At 34.2% G+C, this 14,351-nt stretch overlaps 2 protein-coding genes across 2 annotated transcripts; both read left to right on the top strand.

Moving 5' to 3' along the window:
* The first annotated feature begins 873 nt into the window (after positions 1-873).
* Positions 874-4,761, top strand: LOC145004865 (dihydrolipoyl dehydrogenase 2, chloroplastic-like). The gene is made up of 16 exons (XM_078963873.1): positions 874-1,397; positions 1,680-1,826; positions 1,922-2,056; positions 2,170-2,287; positions 2,383-2,507; positions 2,605-2,730; positions 2,815-2,895; positions 3,007-3,069; positions 3,327-3,401; positions 3,471-3,549; positions 3,638-3,738; positions 3,837-3,950; positions 4,035-4,148; positions 4,241-4,312; positions 4,420-4,483; positions 4,577-4,761. Exons 1-15 carry the CDS (start codon positions 1,080-1,082, stop codon positions 4,465-4,467), a joined length of 1,716 nt encoding a protein of 571 aa, XP_078819999.1. The 5' UTR covers positions 874-1,079; the 3' UTR covers positions 4,468-4,483; positions 4,577-4,761.
* A 5,890-nt stretch (positions 4,762-10,651) lies between these two features.
* LOC145004622 (small COPII coat GTPase SAR1A-like) lies at positions 10,652-12,619 on the top strand. Its single transcript, XM_078963578.1, has 3 exons — positions 10,652-11,054; positions 11,246-11,377; positions 12,141-12,619. Exons 1-3 carry the CDS (start codon positions 10,926-10,928, stop codon positions 12,459-12,461), a joined length of 582 nt encoding a protein of 193 aa, XP_078819704.1. The 5' UTR covers positions 10,652-10,925; the 3' UTR covers positions 12,462-12,619.
* Positions 12,620-14,351: the final 1,732 nt, after the last annotated feature.

Here is a 14,351-nt window from a genome sequence, read left to right as displayed (position 1 = left end):
ACTGTTGCTACAGAGTTTGGCAAGCTGTGATAGCTTCCTTGTTCACTAAGGTTGTCATTTTATTCCTTGCTCTCCACATAGCGTTAGATTAGGACTCTTTTATTTAATCTTATATATAGGATATCCGATCATCTTTATGGATCATCATTTCATTCCCGTTTTTTACACCAACACAAGCCATTGTAACCCTTAAAACTATAGTGTTCATTCAAAGTGTTTTTTTTTCCCGATTTCAGGTTTTTCCACTATATAAATCTGGTTACTTTGATTGGTTATTTACATTCTTAGTCTTACATATGGTCCATGACGTGAGTTTTTGTCACTAACTTCTAGAGCAATGAATTCAATTTTTGAATTGTTGGACATGTTGTGACTTGATTAAGATATATAGATGTGATTTTCACTTGTTTAATCACATTGATTAGACTTTTTGTATTGATAATGTGTTATAAATTCGACATAATTAAAACAAGACTAAAACACTAAATTAAAACTCTAAGAAGTAAGAAGAAATATGATAATTTGACCATTTGTAAAATGCATTCAAATTGGTATGTATTTTACATTTATAATGATGCTATTTATATTAGTAAAATCACTATGAATAATTAATAAGTTCCTACATATATTTAACATATTTATCATTACATTTGAAAATAACTCATATATTTGACATTAAGGTAGAAAATGATAGCAACATAGATATTCATGTTTAATCATTTTTTTAATATTATTTTATAGTATTAAAATACCATGTTCTGTTGGGAAAACATCATTTTGAAGAGGGATGTTCAATTTTGTTCTTTGTTTTTCGATTTCAAATTCAACCCAAATATATAAAAATAAAATTCAGTCAAAACCAAAAGTCAACAAACATCGTTCAACCGTCCCCAACCGTTTTGAAAATCTAAAACCCAAAAACTCACTCGCAGTCGCAGACTCCCTTCACTTCGTTACCTCCGCCCCTTACGACGGAGCTCCCGAAGCCACCCAAACCAAGATTTCAACATTTCTACATCTTCCTTCAATTCCCTCCTTCTTAAACCCTATTCCTTTCTCTCTTCAATTTATTTTCAAAAATGCAGTCTTCAATTTCTCTCTCACTTTCTTCGTCTTCACCGATCACTGCTAGATCCAACTGCGGAGCTGATCTCTTCTTGAGCAACAATACTACTCCGAGTCAGCTGAGGTTTTGTGGTCTCAGAAGAGAAGCGTTTTCTGGTTGCAAATCGTCTTCGTCAAATAACGCAATTCGATTCAAGCAATTGCGTTCGACTAAGAAGGTTTCGGCTTCCTTGTCTGGAAATGGAACTCCGTCCAAGGGTTTTGATTATGATCTCGTCATTATTGGAGCTGGTGTTGGTGGTCACGGCGCTGCTCTTCATGCCGTTGAAAAGGTAATTTAAACGACACACCTTATGGACGAATTTAACGATTCTACAAGCAACACCTCCATTGTGGAATCTCCATTCTCCATACATGGACGGATTTAGGTTAGGTATTTGTCTAAATTTTCGTAGTAGCTGGATCGACTATTTCTGACCATCCTAATATTACAAATGGATATGCGATTCGCATTGTCAGTTTATATGCTTCATTGCTTTCCTTACGACTTTGGTTGTTATGTCTTTCTGCTTACAAGCATTTTGTTCAAATCTTCATGAAATTAACTTCTCCAGGGTCTGAAAACCGCCATCATAGAAGGAGATGTGGTTGGTGGAACATGTGTTAATCGTGGGTGTGTTCCTTCAAAGGCCCTTCTTGCTGTAAGTGGTCGAATGAGGGAACTTCAGAATGAACACCACATGAAGTCATTCGGTTTGCAGGTATATCTATATCTTTATCTATTTCCCACCACTAAATTCTTTCTTTCTTAAGCTTGTAATATTCTACTAAATTTCATATCTGTTTACATCCACAGGTTGCTGCTGCTGGGTATGACAGACAAGGGGTAGCTGATCATGCCCAAAATCTTGCTACCAAAATCAGAAACAATCTAAGCAATTCAATGAAATCTCTTGGTGTGGACATATTAACAGGTTTTGGTGCTGTTGTTGTATGTCCTCTAATCCAGCCTTTCATTCTTCTTTTTCCTTATTAAGTGAACTAAATGTGACATGATACATTTGATGAACTCTTTATTTGGTTATGATTTATGAATATATGCAGGGCCCACAGAAGGTGAAATATGGAAAAGTTGGGGGTACTGAAACAGTCATCACTGCAAAAGATATAATCATTGCTACTGGTTCAATACCCTTTGTCCCTAAAGGGGTTGAAGTTGATGGTAAGTGCTTTTTTTATAACAGCAAAACATTAAAAAAGTAAACAAGAACATTAAAGAAGTGAAGCAAAGTAAATTTATCGATTAGCTGATTGCAGGTAAGACTGTAATAACAAGTGATCATGCACTGAAATTAGAGACAGTTCCAGAGTGGATAGTTATTGTAGGAAGTGGTTACATTGGACTTGAATTCAGTGATGTTTACACAGCTCTAGGAAGTGAAGTGAGACGGAAGCTTCTCATATTTCTAATTAATTAATTTCCAATTGACATATAATAATAGAGTGTAATTTTATGAAGAAGTTTCTCATTTCACACAGGTGACATTTGTAGAAGCTTTAGATCAGTTAATGCCTGGATTTGACCCTGAAATTGGGAAATTGGCTCAAAGGGTTCTTATAAATCCTAGAAAAATTGATTATCATACTGGCGTATTTGCAACCAAGGTATTTTCTTTCTTTCTTTCTTTATTTTTCATATCAATATATTGATTTTTATGATATTTAGTTTTTTTAATTTGTTGTTGATAGATTACTCCAGCAAAAGATGGAAAGCCTGTGACAATTGAACTTATTGATGCAAAGACAAAGGAGCCAAAAGATACATTGGAGGTGGGTATATATCATGATCCACAACTATATGAATAAATATCTTTTTATATATTAAAAAAAATTATGTGTTTTAAATATATTTTACCTCTGTGAATTTATTATTTGTTCCAGGTAGATGCTGCTCTTATTGCAACTGGAAGAGCTCCATTCACAGAAGGGCTTGGTCTTGAGAATGTAAGTAAACTTATCAATACATCTACAAAGCTCCATTTCTTAGGGTTTAGGGTTTTGGGATGTTTTCGATTATGAAAATACAGAGGGCATTATCGTCTTTTTTGATTTTTATAAGAAGGGCGTTTGCGTCTTTTTCATACAAAATTGATCATGTCCCACCTTTTTCAATGGGATAATTTCTGCCCCTAAAGCTCTCTTAGGGTTTAGGGCTATCTTTTGATGATGAAGATGAGGAGGGCATTAACGTCTTTTTATAGGTGAATGTTCAAACGCAACGCGGGTTTATTCCTGTTGATGAACGCATGAGAGTGATTGACTCAAAGGGAGAACTGGTATTGACATCAAAATTTGAATTGGATTTTTTTTTAAAACATAAAATGATAAAATATTGGTCTTTTTAGGTCCCTCACTTGTATTGCATTGGTGATGCTAATGGAAAGATGATGCTTGCTCATGCAGCAAGTGCCCAGGGTATTTCAGGTATCTTACTCATTACTATAAAAACAATGACATTGTGATTTCCCTTTAATACCCTTGTATATCAATAATTGTTTTTTTATTAATACAGTTGTTGAACAAGTTTCTGGAAAAGATCATGTTCTAAATCACCTCAGCATCCCAGCTGCATGTTTTACACATCCTGAAATCAGCATGGTTGGACTAACAGAGGTCTGTTTTGATTTTCTGTATTTTTTTATTTTTCCCTAAAAAGAAATAAATAAAATAACCTTTAATTTTAATAAATTAATTTAAAAATTACATTGTAGCCCCAAGCAAGAGAAAAAGCTGAGAAGGAAGGATTTGAAATCAGTATTGCAAAAACTAGCTTCAAAGCCAACACTAAAGCCCTTGCAGAAAATGAAGGAGAAGGAATCGCCAAGGTTTTTTTTTTTTTTTTTTCCCAAAAAGACAAAAATGCCCTCCTAATTCACGTGGTTAATTAGAATGTTTTCATGTTTGTACAGATGATTTATAGACCTGACAGTGGAGAGATCCTTGGGGTCCACATATTCGGAATGCATGCTGCTGACCTCATCCACGAAGCATCCAATGCAATTGCTTTGGGAACACGTATACAAGTAAATTTCTTTCTAATTCTTTTGCTACATTTTCAGGTGTTTTCTTTTATTAAAAAATATAAATAAATTTTCTTGAATTGTGAATCATGTAGGATATAAAGTATGCTGTTCATGCGCACCCAACTTTATCTGAAGTCATTGATGAACTATTCAAATCAGCCAAGGTAAATTAATATACAAAATCTAATATAATAATTAAATAATTAAACCCCTTAATCTTATTAGAATTATGTGCAAGAACTTTAAAATTAATTTCGACATACTTGTGTAGGTTACAGGCTATGTTTCTAATGAGGCACGTGAACCGGTTTCCGTTTAAGATTTATGAAAATGAGGTGAAGTACAAATCTATAAAATTGAAAATTTGAAAAATGAACCATTTTTGTGTTTAGAGATATTATTTTGATTTTATTTAATTCGGTGTACAGAGTTTTTGGCTGGATTAAAGATATGGCAAGGATTTATGTATTAATTTTGATCCACGCGTAAAGGATATAAAGTTTTGTAACAATGATTAACCCCTCTTTAGACCATCCAAGATGATGTGGATAATAATGAGATGTGTGCTCTATAAATTGGCTAATAATTGATTCACTTAACCCGTTTTTTCGTATTTTTTACATACAACTAATATGTGTGATTGATGTATTTGGCACAAGCTTGGACGTGTCTTGGAATCTCGATTAAGGGGGGTGTTCATTTTCCTTGAAAACTATCTCCATTCTATGTTTCGGGTCAACAACTAATTTCGTTGGATAAAATGATCCCAAAACTTATAGAACTAGGGTTACAATAAAGAAATCGGAAAAGGTGATAGCCAATTCGAGATGGCAAATCTCCAATACAGAGTTCAAAAGTCAAAATAATCCAAGACAAAAAAATAACTATAAACGAAAACAGTAGAGATGAAAGAAACATTCTCGATAGTTTCTTGATTCTCGTAACCACCAACTCATCCACAAGAAGCATTGTTCCCCTGCTCCACGTTGAACGGGTCAAAATTACTCCCGAAGAAACAAAAGGGTTGATCCAGTTAGTTGGTTCAATCGGGCAACATAAGTAGGTCTCCAGAGAGCAATTAACCACACTCGTCTGATCGTCTGTTAAGGGGTGGTAGACGGTACTCATCTTGAGCTTTGTTTGGCATAACAAAAACAACTCCTGCCAAAAATGACTTAAAAAAATAACACCATGATCCAAAACAATCAAACGTGGAATACCATGTAAGCAAACTATCTCTTTACAAAACACATCAACGACCCCTTTGGCAGTAAAAGGGTGAGAAAGGGGGAAAAATGAGCATACTTGCTCAATCTGTCAACAACCACGAATACAATATCAAACTGTTTAGACGGGGGAAGATCAATAAAAAAAACCAACAAAATATCTTCCCAAACCTGTTATGGAATTAGTACGGTTGAAGCAACCTGACAGGCGAGAGTGTGTCAAACATTATTGTAGATAAGACCTAACATTCTGCTTTATCTTAGACCAAAAATATTGACTTTCCACTCGCTTCATTATTTTCAAAAAATCCCCCATGATCTGCTGCTAGTGTGGAGTGTGCTTCAAATAAATGGATGCATTGATATCGGGGGTATGTCAGGGGTCTGTGACCCTGTAGATTAAATACCCCACTACCATAAAAAAATCTTGGACATGAAGATGAGTCTGCACGGAGTCATTTTATAAGATCAATCGTGTCTGGGTCAACAGACAAACTAGAGATAAAATTAGCAAAGTTCAGACATCGAGGTATGACAAGAGTAAGCAATTGGGGTATGCGGGACAATGCATCAACCCCTTTGTGTTCTTTCCCAACTCTATGGATGATCATAGAGTCATATGGCATAAGTTTTAATAACAATCGTTGTTGTTCAGTAGTGGTAATTCGTTGTTCCAACAAGAACTTAAGTGTATAATGATCGGTACGTATAAAGAAATGTATACCGAAGAGGTAGTGATTCCACTTCTAAACGGCTAATACCAAAGCTAAGAGCTCATAATCATATGCCAATTTTAGGTGGTTAGATAACGAGAGACCTTTGTTGAAATATGCTATTGCGCGTTCATCCTAAGATTTCTCCTATCCCTTCCGAAGATGCATCACGTTCGATCATAAATGCTTTATTAAAATAAAGCAATCAAAGTACAGGAGCTGAGACAAGCGTTGATTTTAATTGATCAAATACATTTTGGGTGGCTTCGGACCACACAAACCCATCTTTCTTGGTCAATTCAGTTAAGGGTCTAGCTAGTAACCTATAACTCTTCACAAATCAGTGGTAATATCCTGTTAAACCCAAAAATCCTCTTACATCACGTATTTTTTTTTTTTTTTTTGGCAAAGGCCAGGCTTGAACAGTTTCACCTTTTTCCTACTCGACTTGAACCCCTTCATCATTAATAATGTGGCCCAGAAAACGGACATGATGTTGTCTAAAACAACATTTGCTAAGTTTGGTAAAGAATCTATTGCTATGAAGTAGTTCAAAAGTCGTTCGTAAATGTGCTAAATGCAACTTGAATGAGGGGTTATAAATAAGTATATCATCAAAGAAAACGAGTATAAAATATCGCAGAAAGGGGCGGAACAGATCATTCACTGTTGCTTGGAATATAGAAGGGGTGTTCGTTAATCCAAACAGAATTACCTTGAGCTCATATTGGCTCGAATAAGTTCTGAAGGCTATCTTTTCTACATCTGAAGTGTTGAGGTGAAAAGTTCTCCATTGAATGTGTATTTGGCTTACCCTCTTTAGATATGTATTGTGTTGAGCTTACCTATAAATACTAGTCTTATTATTCATGTATAGGTAGAGAGATAACTCCCATTTTATATTAATGTGAGATTTAGTCTCATGGGAGAATTTTTACATGACCACTTTGTAATCATCATTCTAGACTAATTGAGCTAAAATAGAGAATTTTTTACACTATGTGTTCTTCGTTATGGTTGATTCATATTGATCATTACTATTCTACATTTGTCATCTATTCCAAGATCCAATATGTGGTATCGAGCGAGTTCTTGAAGGTTTAACAAGTTTTTCGAGAAATTGATCCAAGATGACAATCTGATGTGATGAATCTTACATCAATCTTCAGTGTTGTAAGTTTTCTATTTTTAAGAGTATTCTTATTCTAGAAGTCAAATTTTATTCTTGGTGTAACACCCATAAAATTCATAAAAATTTTAAACTTTTTAAAATACCAAAAACTACTAGTTATTACAAATTGTTTTCAAAATAGTTTAACATCAGAGAAATCCCAGAAATTATAACACAAAATGTGAGGAGGTGCACGATCAAGTCTTTTCCTTTCTGCGATCATCAAAGGTACCTGAAACATAAATCCAAATATGTAAGCCCAAAGCTTAGTGAGTTCCCCCAAAATACCACACCATACAAACCAGAACAATATCATGAACAAACAATATGAATACAGAGCCTTCTGCATGACTGGACTTCCTCACTGTGCCTTTAGCCTATTTGGACCGCTCACAGAACCTTCAGCATGACCGGACCGCCTCATCAGGCCTTCAACCTATCTGGACCATTCTCCAGGCCTTCGGATTGACTGGTACGCCCCGCTGGGTCTTTAGTCTATCTGGGCAACCCTAGATCTATTAGCCTTCAATACATAGCATGACCACTTCAACCCACCCGCCATCACACAACATCACATAAACATCAAACACTAGCTAACACATACAATAATCATACAGGCCTAACCGACCATTAATCATAGCATTATCATATATACTAGGACACATATCTAACAAATCACTACACGTTGCATCATATGATAAACCAGGATACAATCCAAAGGGTTGGCCTTGGTGCCTTCGACCATGTTAGTATAGTGAGGAGAACTCACGTTACACCGAAGTATCAAATATCATGTATTCCATACTTGTTTTTCACCTGCTCTTGCTCTTCTTCATCTTCATCACTTTGCAAGTCATCACCATGATATACTTGTGCTCTTACATCCCAAACTAGAGTTTCTAATATTTTCATCAATTAGTAACACATTAAGAAATGCATCCTTACACTTGTCCAATGGAGTCATGAACTCTTCTTCTGGTTCATGATCCATGTAGATGCCATGAAGCTCAAAATCCATCTCTTTAAGACCAGAGAAAGGCACACGTAAACCAAAAAATGGGTCTTTGTTGCCTTCGTCTTCTGAATCCCAATCCATCAAAATAACCTGAAAAAACACACATTATTGTTATTCGTTAACCTATGAAGAACAAAGAACTGTAATTACACAATCTTCAAAAAAATTACACATACCTTGTGAAATCAAATCTCCAATAACCTAATCTTCTTCAAAAAGTCCTAAATTTTTGGTGAACGATGTCGATTTTCTGAAGGATTTTGAGAAAGTGTACGTTTACGTGCAAAAGGTTGAGGTAAGGTGATGGGTACACTACTCTAGGTAAATGGACGTAACATTCGTGCCAACTCCTCAGTTAAGTGCCAAATCAGCATATGGGTAACCGACCACCAAGGGTGCAACCTCTTAAAAGAGATATTTGAAACATTTAGCAAAAGTATCCGACTTTATTACCCCTAAAACTCATCCAATTTTTGGAAAACTTAAGGGCTTTTATGACAATTTCCCTATCTTTAATGGCATAAATAGTTTGTTGGAGAAAATGGGTTTTACATGTGTTGGAACATATATTGATAGTTCGTTTTCATCGTACTAAATTATTTCATGAAAGTTGTGATTTTACCATCTTCCATGTGCCAAATTATCCAAACAAAAACATGTTGAGCTTAATCCACTAAAATAAAATGGTTCATCTACATAACACTTGATGGGAAAAACATAACCACAACCGTAAATAATAATGCGGAATAAAACTTCATTTGACTAAACTTTTTTCCATCATGAATGAACATTTAAGGATGCAAACAAATATACATTTTCAATTGCAAAAAAACAACCTGATGCAATTTATATGACCAATATAATCAACCAAAAAACAGTAATTAATCAACAAATACGAGACACCATGAAAATCTCTCAAGAAATGAAATTAAAACCACGGGACTATTAGAATCGCTTCAAATCCACTATAGCAAATATTTGAACAATACAAAGTCTTTTCTAGATGTACTAGAGGCATACAATAATCATCACACACTTGGAACAATTTAACTTCAAACGTATGAAATCAAATAAACAAAAGGCAAAGAGGAATATCACCAAAAAAGTTGTCAAACAACAAACATAAGAAATGATTCCTGAGCCTATGTAGCCGATCTCACAAATTCAACTGGGTGATATGAAGGCCTCGATATTAGGAAGTCATTGTCCAAATATCAAAGAAAATGGACCGTTCGATCCTTATGAGGACTTTTGTCGGTGTGTATTTCATTCGATGTATGTGCTCAATATCATTCGTAGGTATCAAATAAAAACCAATGGTGTGTTGTGGATTTAGATGGATAAACATTGACACCAAGTAGAATTTGGGGATGGAGCTTCACAAATTCAACCTAAATATAGAAAATCAATGGCATTGAGTTCGGGGATGAAGCTTGTGGACTTAGATAGATAAGTATCGACACCAAGCAGAGTTGTTGCATTGTACTTTGCATTATGTTGATTTCACTCATGCTAATGTAATTGAAGCATTCTTAAGAACCAATGGTTGTTGTTCTCTTCATCAAATTTATTCCGAGTTGTTATTGTAGTGATCTTCTCTTCCTTATTACCCTTTTATTTTCATTTGGAGTACAGGATTTACCAAAAGCCGTCTACTGTTGATTCTGACAAGATGTATTTAGTTTTTGTTGTTTAGCATTAGATGTAATTCAATCACTTTTTTTTTTTTAAATTTATTTTCTTTGTTTGTTGCCTTTGCTAGTTGTTATATATATATATATATATATATATATATATATATATATATATATATATATATATATATATATATATATATATATATATATATATATATATATAATTGGGGGTTAAAAATGCAAATTCTTTATTTAAAGTCATAATTCAATCTAATGACAAAAGATTCACCATCTTGAAGTTTAAACCTAACATTACCAACATAAAGAACACCAAAAAGATGCAAGAAGAATGTCCCTTACTTTTAGCAAAAATTAGTTGTTGAACACTCTCTTTTTGCTAAACTTATACGTTGCTATATAATCTTCATTAATTAGCACTCTTCACTATACAAATTTTTTTGTTTGTTTTGTGAAATAGTGTATTAATATCTTAGAAATTATCAAAACATTATTTTTCTCATCCCAAGCTATCCCAAAACTACTTTTACGTCAAATAAAAAACTCGAGTTACTAAAAGAAAATATACAAAAAAAATGTTTTACTACTATAGGGACCAATATTGTTAAAATTTGAAACAATATCGACCACAAACTTAAATAATGAGTATTACGAGGGGGCAATTTTGAAAATATTTGTCTTAAAAGCTAACGACAAGACCTTCAAGCAGATCCAACGGCTCACATTTATCCACACCCCTTCTCCCCAAAGAGAGTTTTCCAACTTGTGTTGTGCCATAAAATCCCACTTCTATAATCTTCTTTCTCACTAGGTTTTCTATTTGGGGAGACACAGCTCGGGTGATTCCGAAAAGCGTTAAACTGAATCATCGATCGAGAGATTTACGAACCGCTATATGTTCGTGTAATCGATCGATTTGGTTTAATAGATTTGGAGTTTTTCGTGTTTTGTGGAGAAATCAGAGGTTTAATTTTGAGGTTTTTAGGGAGTAGTAATCATGTTTTTGGTGGATTGGTTCTATGGAGTTCTGGCATCGCTAGGTCTGTGGCAAAAGGAGGCTAAGATCTTGTTTTTAGGGCTCGATAATGCCGGCAAAACCACTTTGCTTCATATGTTGAAAGACGAGGTTCGTTCTGCAATTCAGTTTTCTTTAGTTCGAATCAGTATGTTATTATTACACAATTATGGTATTCGATTGTTGTTTGCTTTCTGTTTTTGCATAATTTCCATGTAGCTGAAATTGGTGTAGAGGTTTTTCACACCGACGGTGTACGGATGTTATATGTGTTTGTTTTGATGATGGTTTGATCTTCGCAGAGACTCGTTCAGCATCAGCCAACTCAGTATCCGACATCTGAAGAACTGAGTATTGGGAAAATTAAGTTCAAAGCCTTCGATTTGGGAGGACATCAGATCGCTCGTAGAGTCTGGAAAGATTACTACGCCAAGGTATCACATATTCCTTCCCTCCTAAAGGAGCAATCCACTTTTGATTTCTGAAATCCAGATATATTACACCAAAAATCCGTTTATCTGTAAATTTACCGTAGTTATAGGTAAGTATGTACTAAGTTTATCTCACACTAATAACATCCCTGTGAATTTTGAAGCTAAAAGCTATGTTTTTGATGCTCAAAAGTCAAATGTTTACCTTTTGGAGTTGATTATTGAGTTGGATCTTTTTTAGAATTCTATGATACAAATGAGTGTTGAGTCGATAACTTTACATGTGATCCTCCTTTTTTTGTTTTGAAAGTTGTACTTTCTACTTTCCAAATAAGAGGCACACTTTTGTGACTTTTGGAGGTTAAGTAGACTGCTATCACAGAACACCATGGAATTTCTGTTACAACTGCTGGTTGTTTTAGAAATATTATACACTATATAAGTATCTATCTTGCTTCATGTTCAACATTATAGATTTATGTCAATGGAAATGAAGATGAACATGAATCTTGAAGAAAACCTTTCATATGATTAAATCCATTTCAAGTTTTCTACTCTACCCAACTCAAATATTTAGCTACTATGTACAGGGTCATTTTTAGAGCTTTACAAAGTATGGGTGTATCTTTTCTATATGCACACTAAGCAGTTTGTGTACATTCCATATTCCAATATCCATTCCTTCCACAAACATTCTACAAATTTGATTAGAATGGAATGAGTTATGTGTATTGATATACTATTTAAATTGTTTATATATGTATAGGTGGATGCAGTGGTATACCTAGTGGATGCATATGATAAGGAAAGATTTGCAGAGTCAAAAAAAGAACTAGATGCACTTTTGTCAGATGAATCATTAGCAAATGTACCTTTTTTAGTCCTAGGCAACAAGATTGACATCCCTTATGCTTCATCAGAAGACGAGTTGCGATACTTCTTGGGCCTAACGGGCCTCACCACAGGCAAAGGGAAAGTAAATCTTGAAAACTCGGGTGTTCGCCCTCTTGAGGTGTTCATGTGTAGTATTGTGAGAAAGATGGGGTATGGTGATGGCTTTAAGTGGGTTTCTCAGTATATCAAGTAGTTAACTCCTTTGGTTTGGTTTGGTTTGGTTTGGAAGGAAAAAAGAAGAAATGTTATATTGGATTTGGATTTGAGGATATATGTTTGTTTGATAAATGGTGTGTTTTATAACTGAATGGATGGATATTAAGTATGAAATTTTATGTTTGGTTTGTTTTCTTTGGGTGTGAAGTTGTGGTACAATCCTTTATGCAAATGTTATTATGGCTTAGGTTTCATAAAATGATTGAGAAAAACTATATCTTTGCATTTTTGTCTATAAAAGAAGCTATCAATTTTCATTTTTCATATCATACGATTATTCCTTACATTACGACTTTTGTTACAAAGATTTTTGTTTCATCATATGCTTGGTAGTTCATCCAACAAGATTCATAAAGGGTGTTCAAAATTCGGATGTTTGGATTTAGGATAGTTGATTTTTAGTATCAAAAAACCTAAAATTTTGTTCACAACCAGATTTAAATTCAATTATAAAACCTAATGTTAACCATCATGTGTATTGGTTGTCAGCCGCAATAATGTTCTAAATATTTTATTATGTGTTACCCAACTTTTTTTTATCTTTCTTTCTTACGGTATGATCTATGAGTTTTGACTATGGATGAAAGTGAGTTGGACTGGATGGATCTCGACCCGGTTAACGGAATTTTGTAGAACTGGAAACTAGACCGGTATATAAGAATTGGTTTTGGTTTGGTTTCGGATAAAGTAGGTCTAGAACCGGAAAACCCGGAAACATCAAAGTGGGTAGGTTGAAACCGGATAAAGTGGGTTTACAACCGGAAAACCCGAAAAAACCAGAATTTTTTTGGTAATTACTTACTACTTAGTGGGTTGAGCTTTGAAAATTTTCATATTGATATCCTGATTTTGGGGGATTGTAACTTACTGAAATATGAAACCAAAATAAACAAAATTATAGTAAAAAATCATGTACAAACTCTAAAATACACTTTAGAAAAAACCTTATGTCAATCCGACATTAAACGAATGTGATATGCATGTGTTAACATTTTCACATAATACAAAGTACAAAAACAAATAGCTGAAAAGTTGAAAATTTTCAGTTTTGATATTCCGACTTCGGAGGACTGGAAATCATTGAATGTTAAGTCAAAAACGACAAAATTATAGTCTAAAATCATGTATAAACTGTAAACTACAAATTAGAAAAAACCACATGTCAATCTGACTTCAAACTAATTAGATATGCATGTTTTAAAACTTTCACCGAATACAAAAAAATTGAAAAATTAAAAACTTCCAGCTTTGATTTATCGACTTTGAGGGACTGTAAGTCAATGAATATAAAACTAAAATGGCAAATTTATAGTTTAAAATCATGTACAAACTCTAAACTACATATTGGAAAAAACCGTATGTCAATCGGAGTTGAAACGAATGAGATATGCATCTTTTAAACGTTTTACAAAAAACCGGTTCCGACCCTAAAAGTGGTTTCGGTTCCAAAAACCGGTTCCGGTTTATAGACCCGGTTTACCCGGACCCGATGGACCCAAACCCGCATTACCCGGAACCCGGATAAAGCCAATTTTTGAACCCGAAACCAAAACCGGTTCTATATATTCCGGTTCTAACGGTTCCGATTCCGGTTCCGGTCCGGTTTTCCGGTTCTAAATCTCATCCCTAGTTTTAACCGTAAATTAGTTTATTATGTTTTAACTTATAGTCTTAGTTATATAGTTACATGTAGTATAAATATGATAATAATAATAATTTTATAATCTTACTTGAAATTGAGGACATAAGTGTTGCCAATGCTTTTATTCTTCATTCTCGTGACCACCGTTCTAAAATACATAGGCACACGTAGTAATATAAGGATTTAATCAAGGGTATTATGAATATGTTTTAGTGCCTAACATCA

The sequence above is a fragment of the Lactuca saligna genome, chromosome 7, assembly GCF_052625555.1.
Source record: "Lactuca saligna cultivar CGN05327 chromosome 7, ASM5262555v1, whole genome shotgun sequence".
NCBI lineage: Eukaryota > Viridiplantae > Streptophyta > Magnoliopsida > Asterales > Asteraceae > Lactuca > Lactuca saligna.
This window is presented reverse-complemented; position numbering and strand designations above follow the sequence as displayed.

Bases quoted from the DNA above. Each gene is read 5' to 3' on its own strand.
- LOC145004865 (XM_078963873.1), top strand. From the start codon at position 1,080: ATGCAGTCTTCAATTTCTCTCTCACTTTCTTCGTCTTCACCGATCACT. The intron at 2,731-2,814 runs GTATTTTCTTTC...TGTTGTTGATAG, and splicing joins CTGGCGTATTTGCAACCAAG to ATTACTCCAGCAAAAGATGG. The intron at 2,896-3,006 runs GTGGGTATATAT...TATTTGTTCCAG, and splicing joins AGCCAAAAGATACATTGGAG to GTAGATGCTGCTCTTATTGC.
- LOC145004622 (XM_078963578.1), top strand. From the start codon at position 10,926: ATGTTTTTGGTGGATTGGTTCTATGGAGTTCTGGCATCGCTAGGTCTG. The intron at 11,055-11,245 runs GTTCGTTCTGCA...TGATCTTCGCAG, and splicing joins TTCATATGTTGAAAGACGAG to AGACTCGTTCAGCATCAGCC. The intron at 11,378-12,140 runs GTATCACATATT...ATATATGTATAG, and splicing joins GGAAAGATTACTACGCCAAG to GTGGATGCAGTGGTATACCT.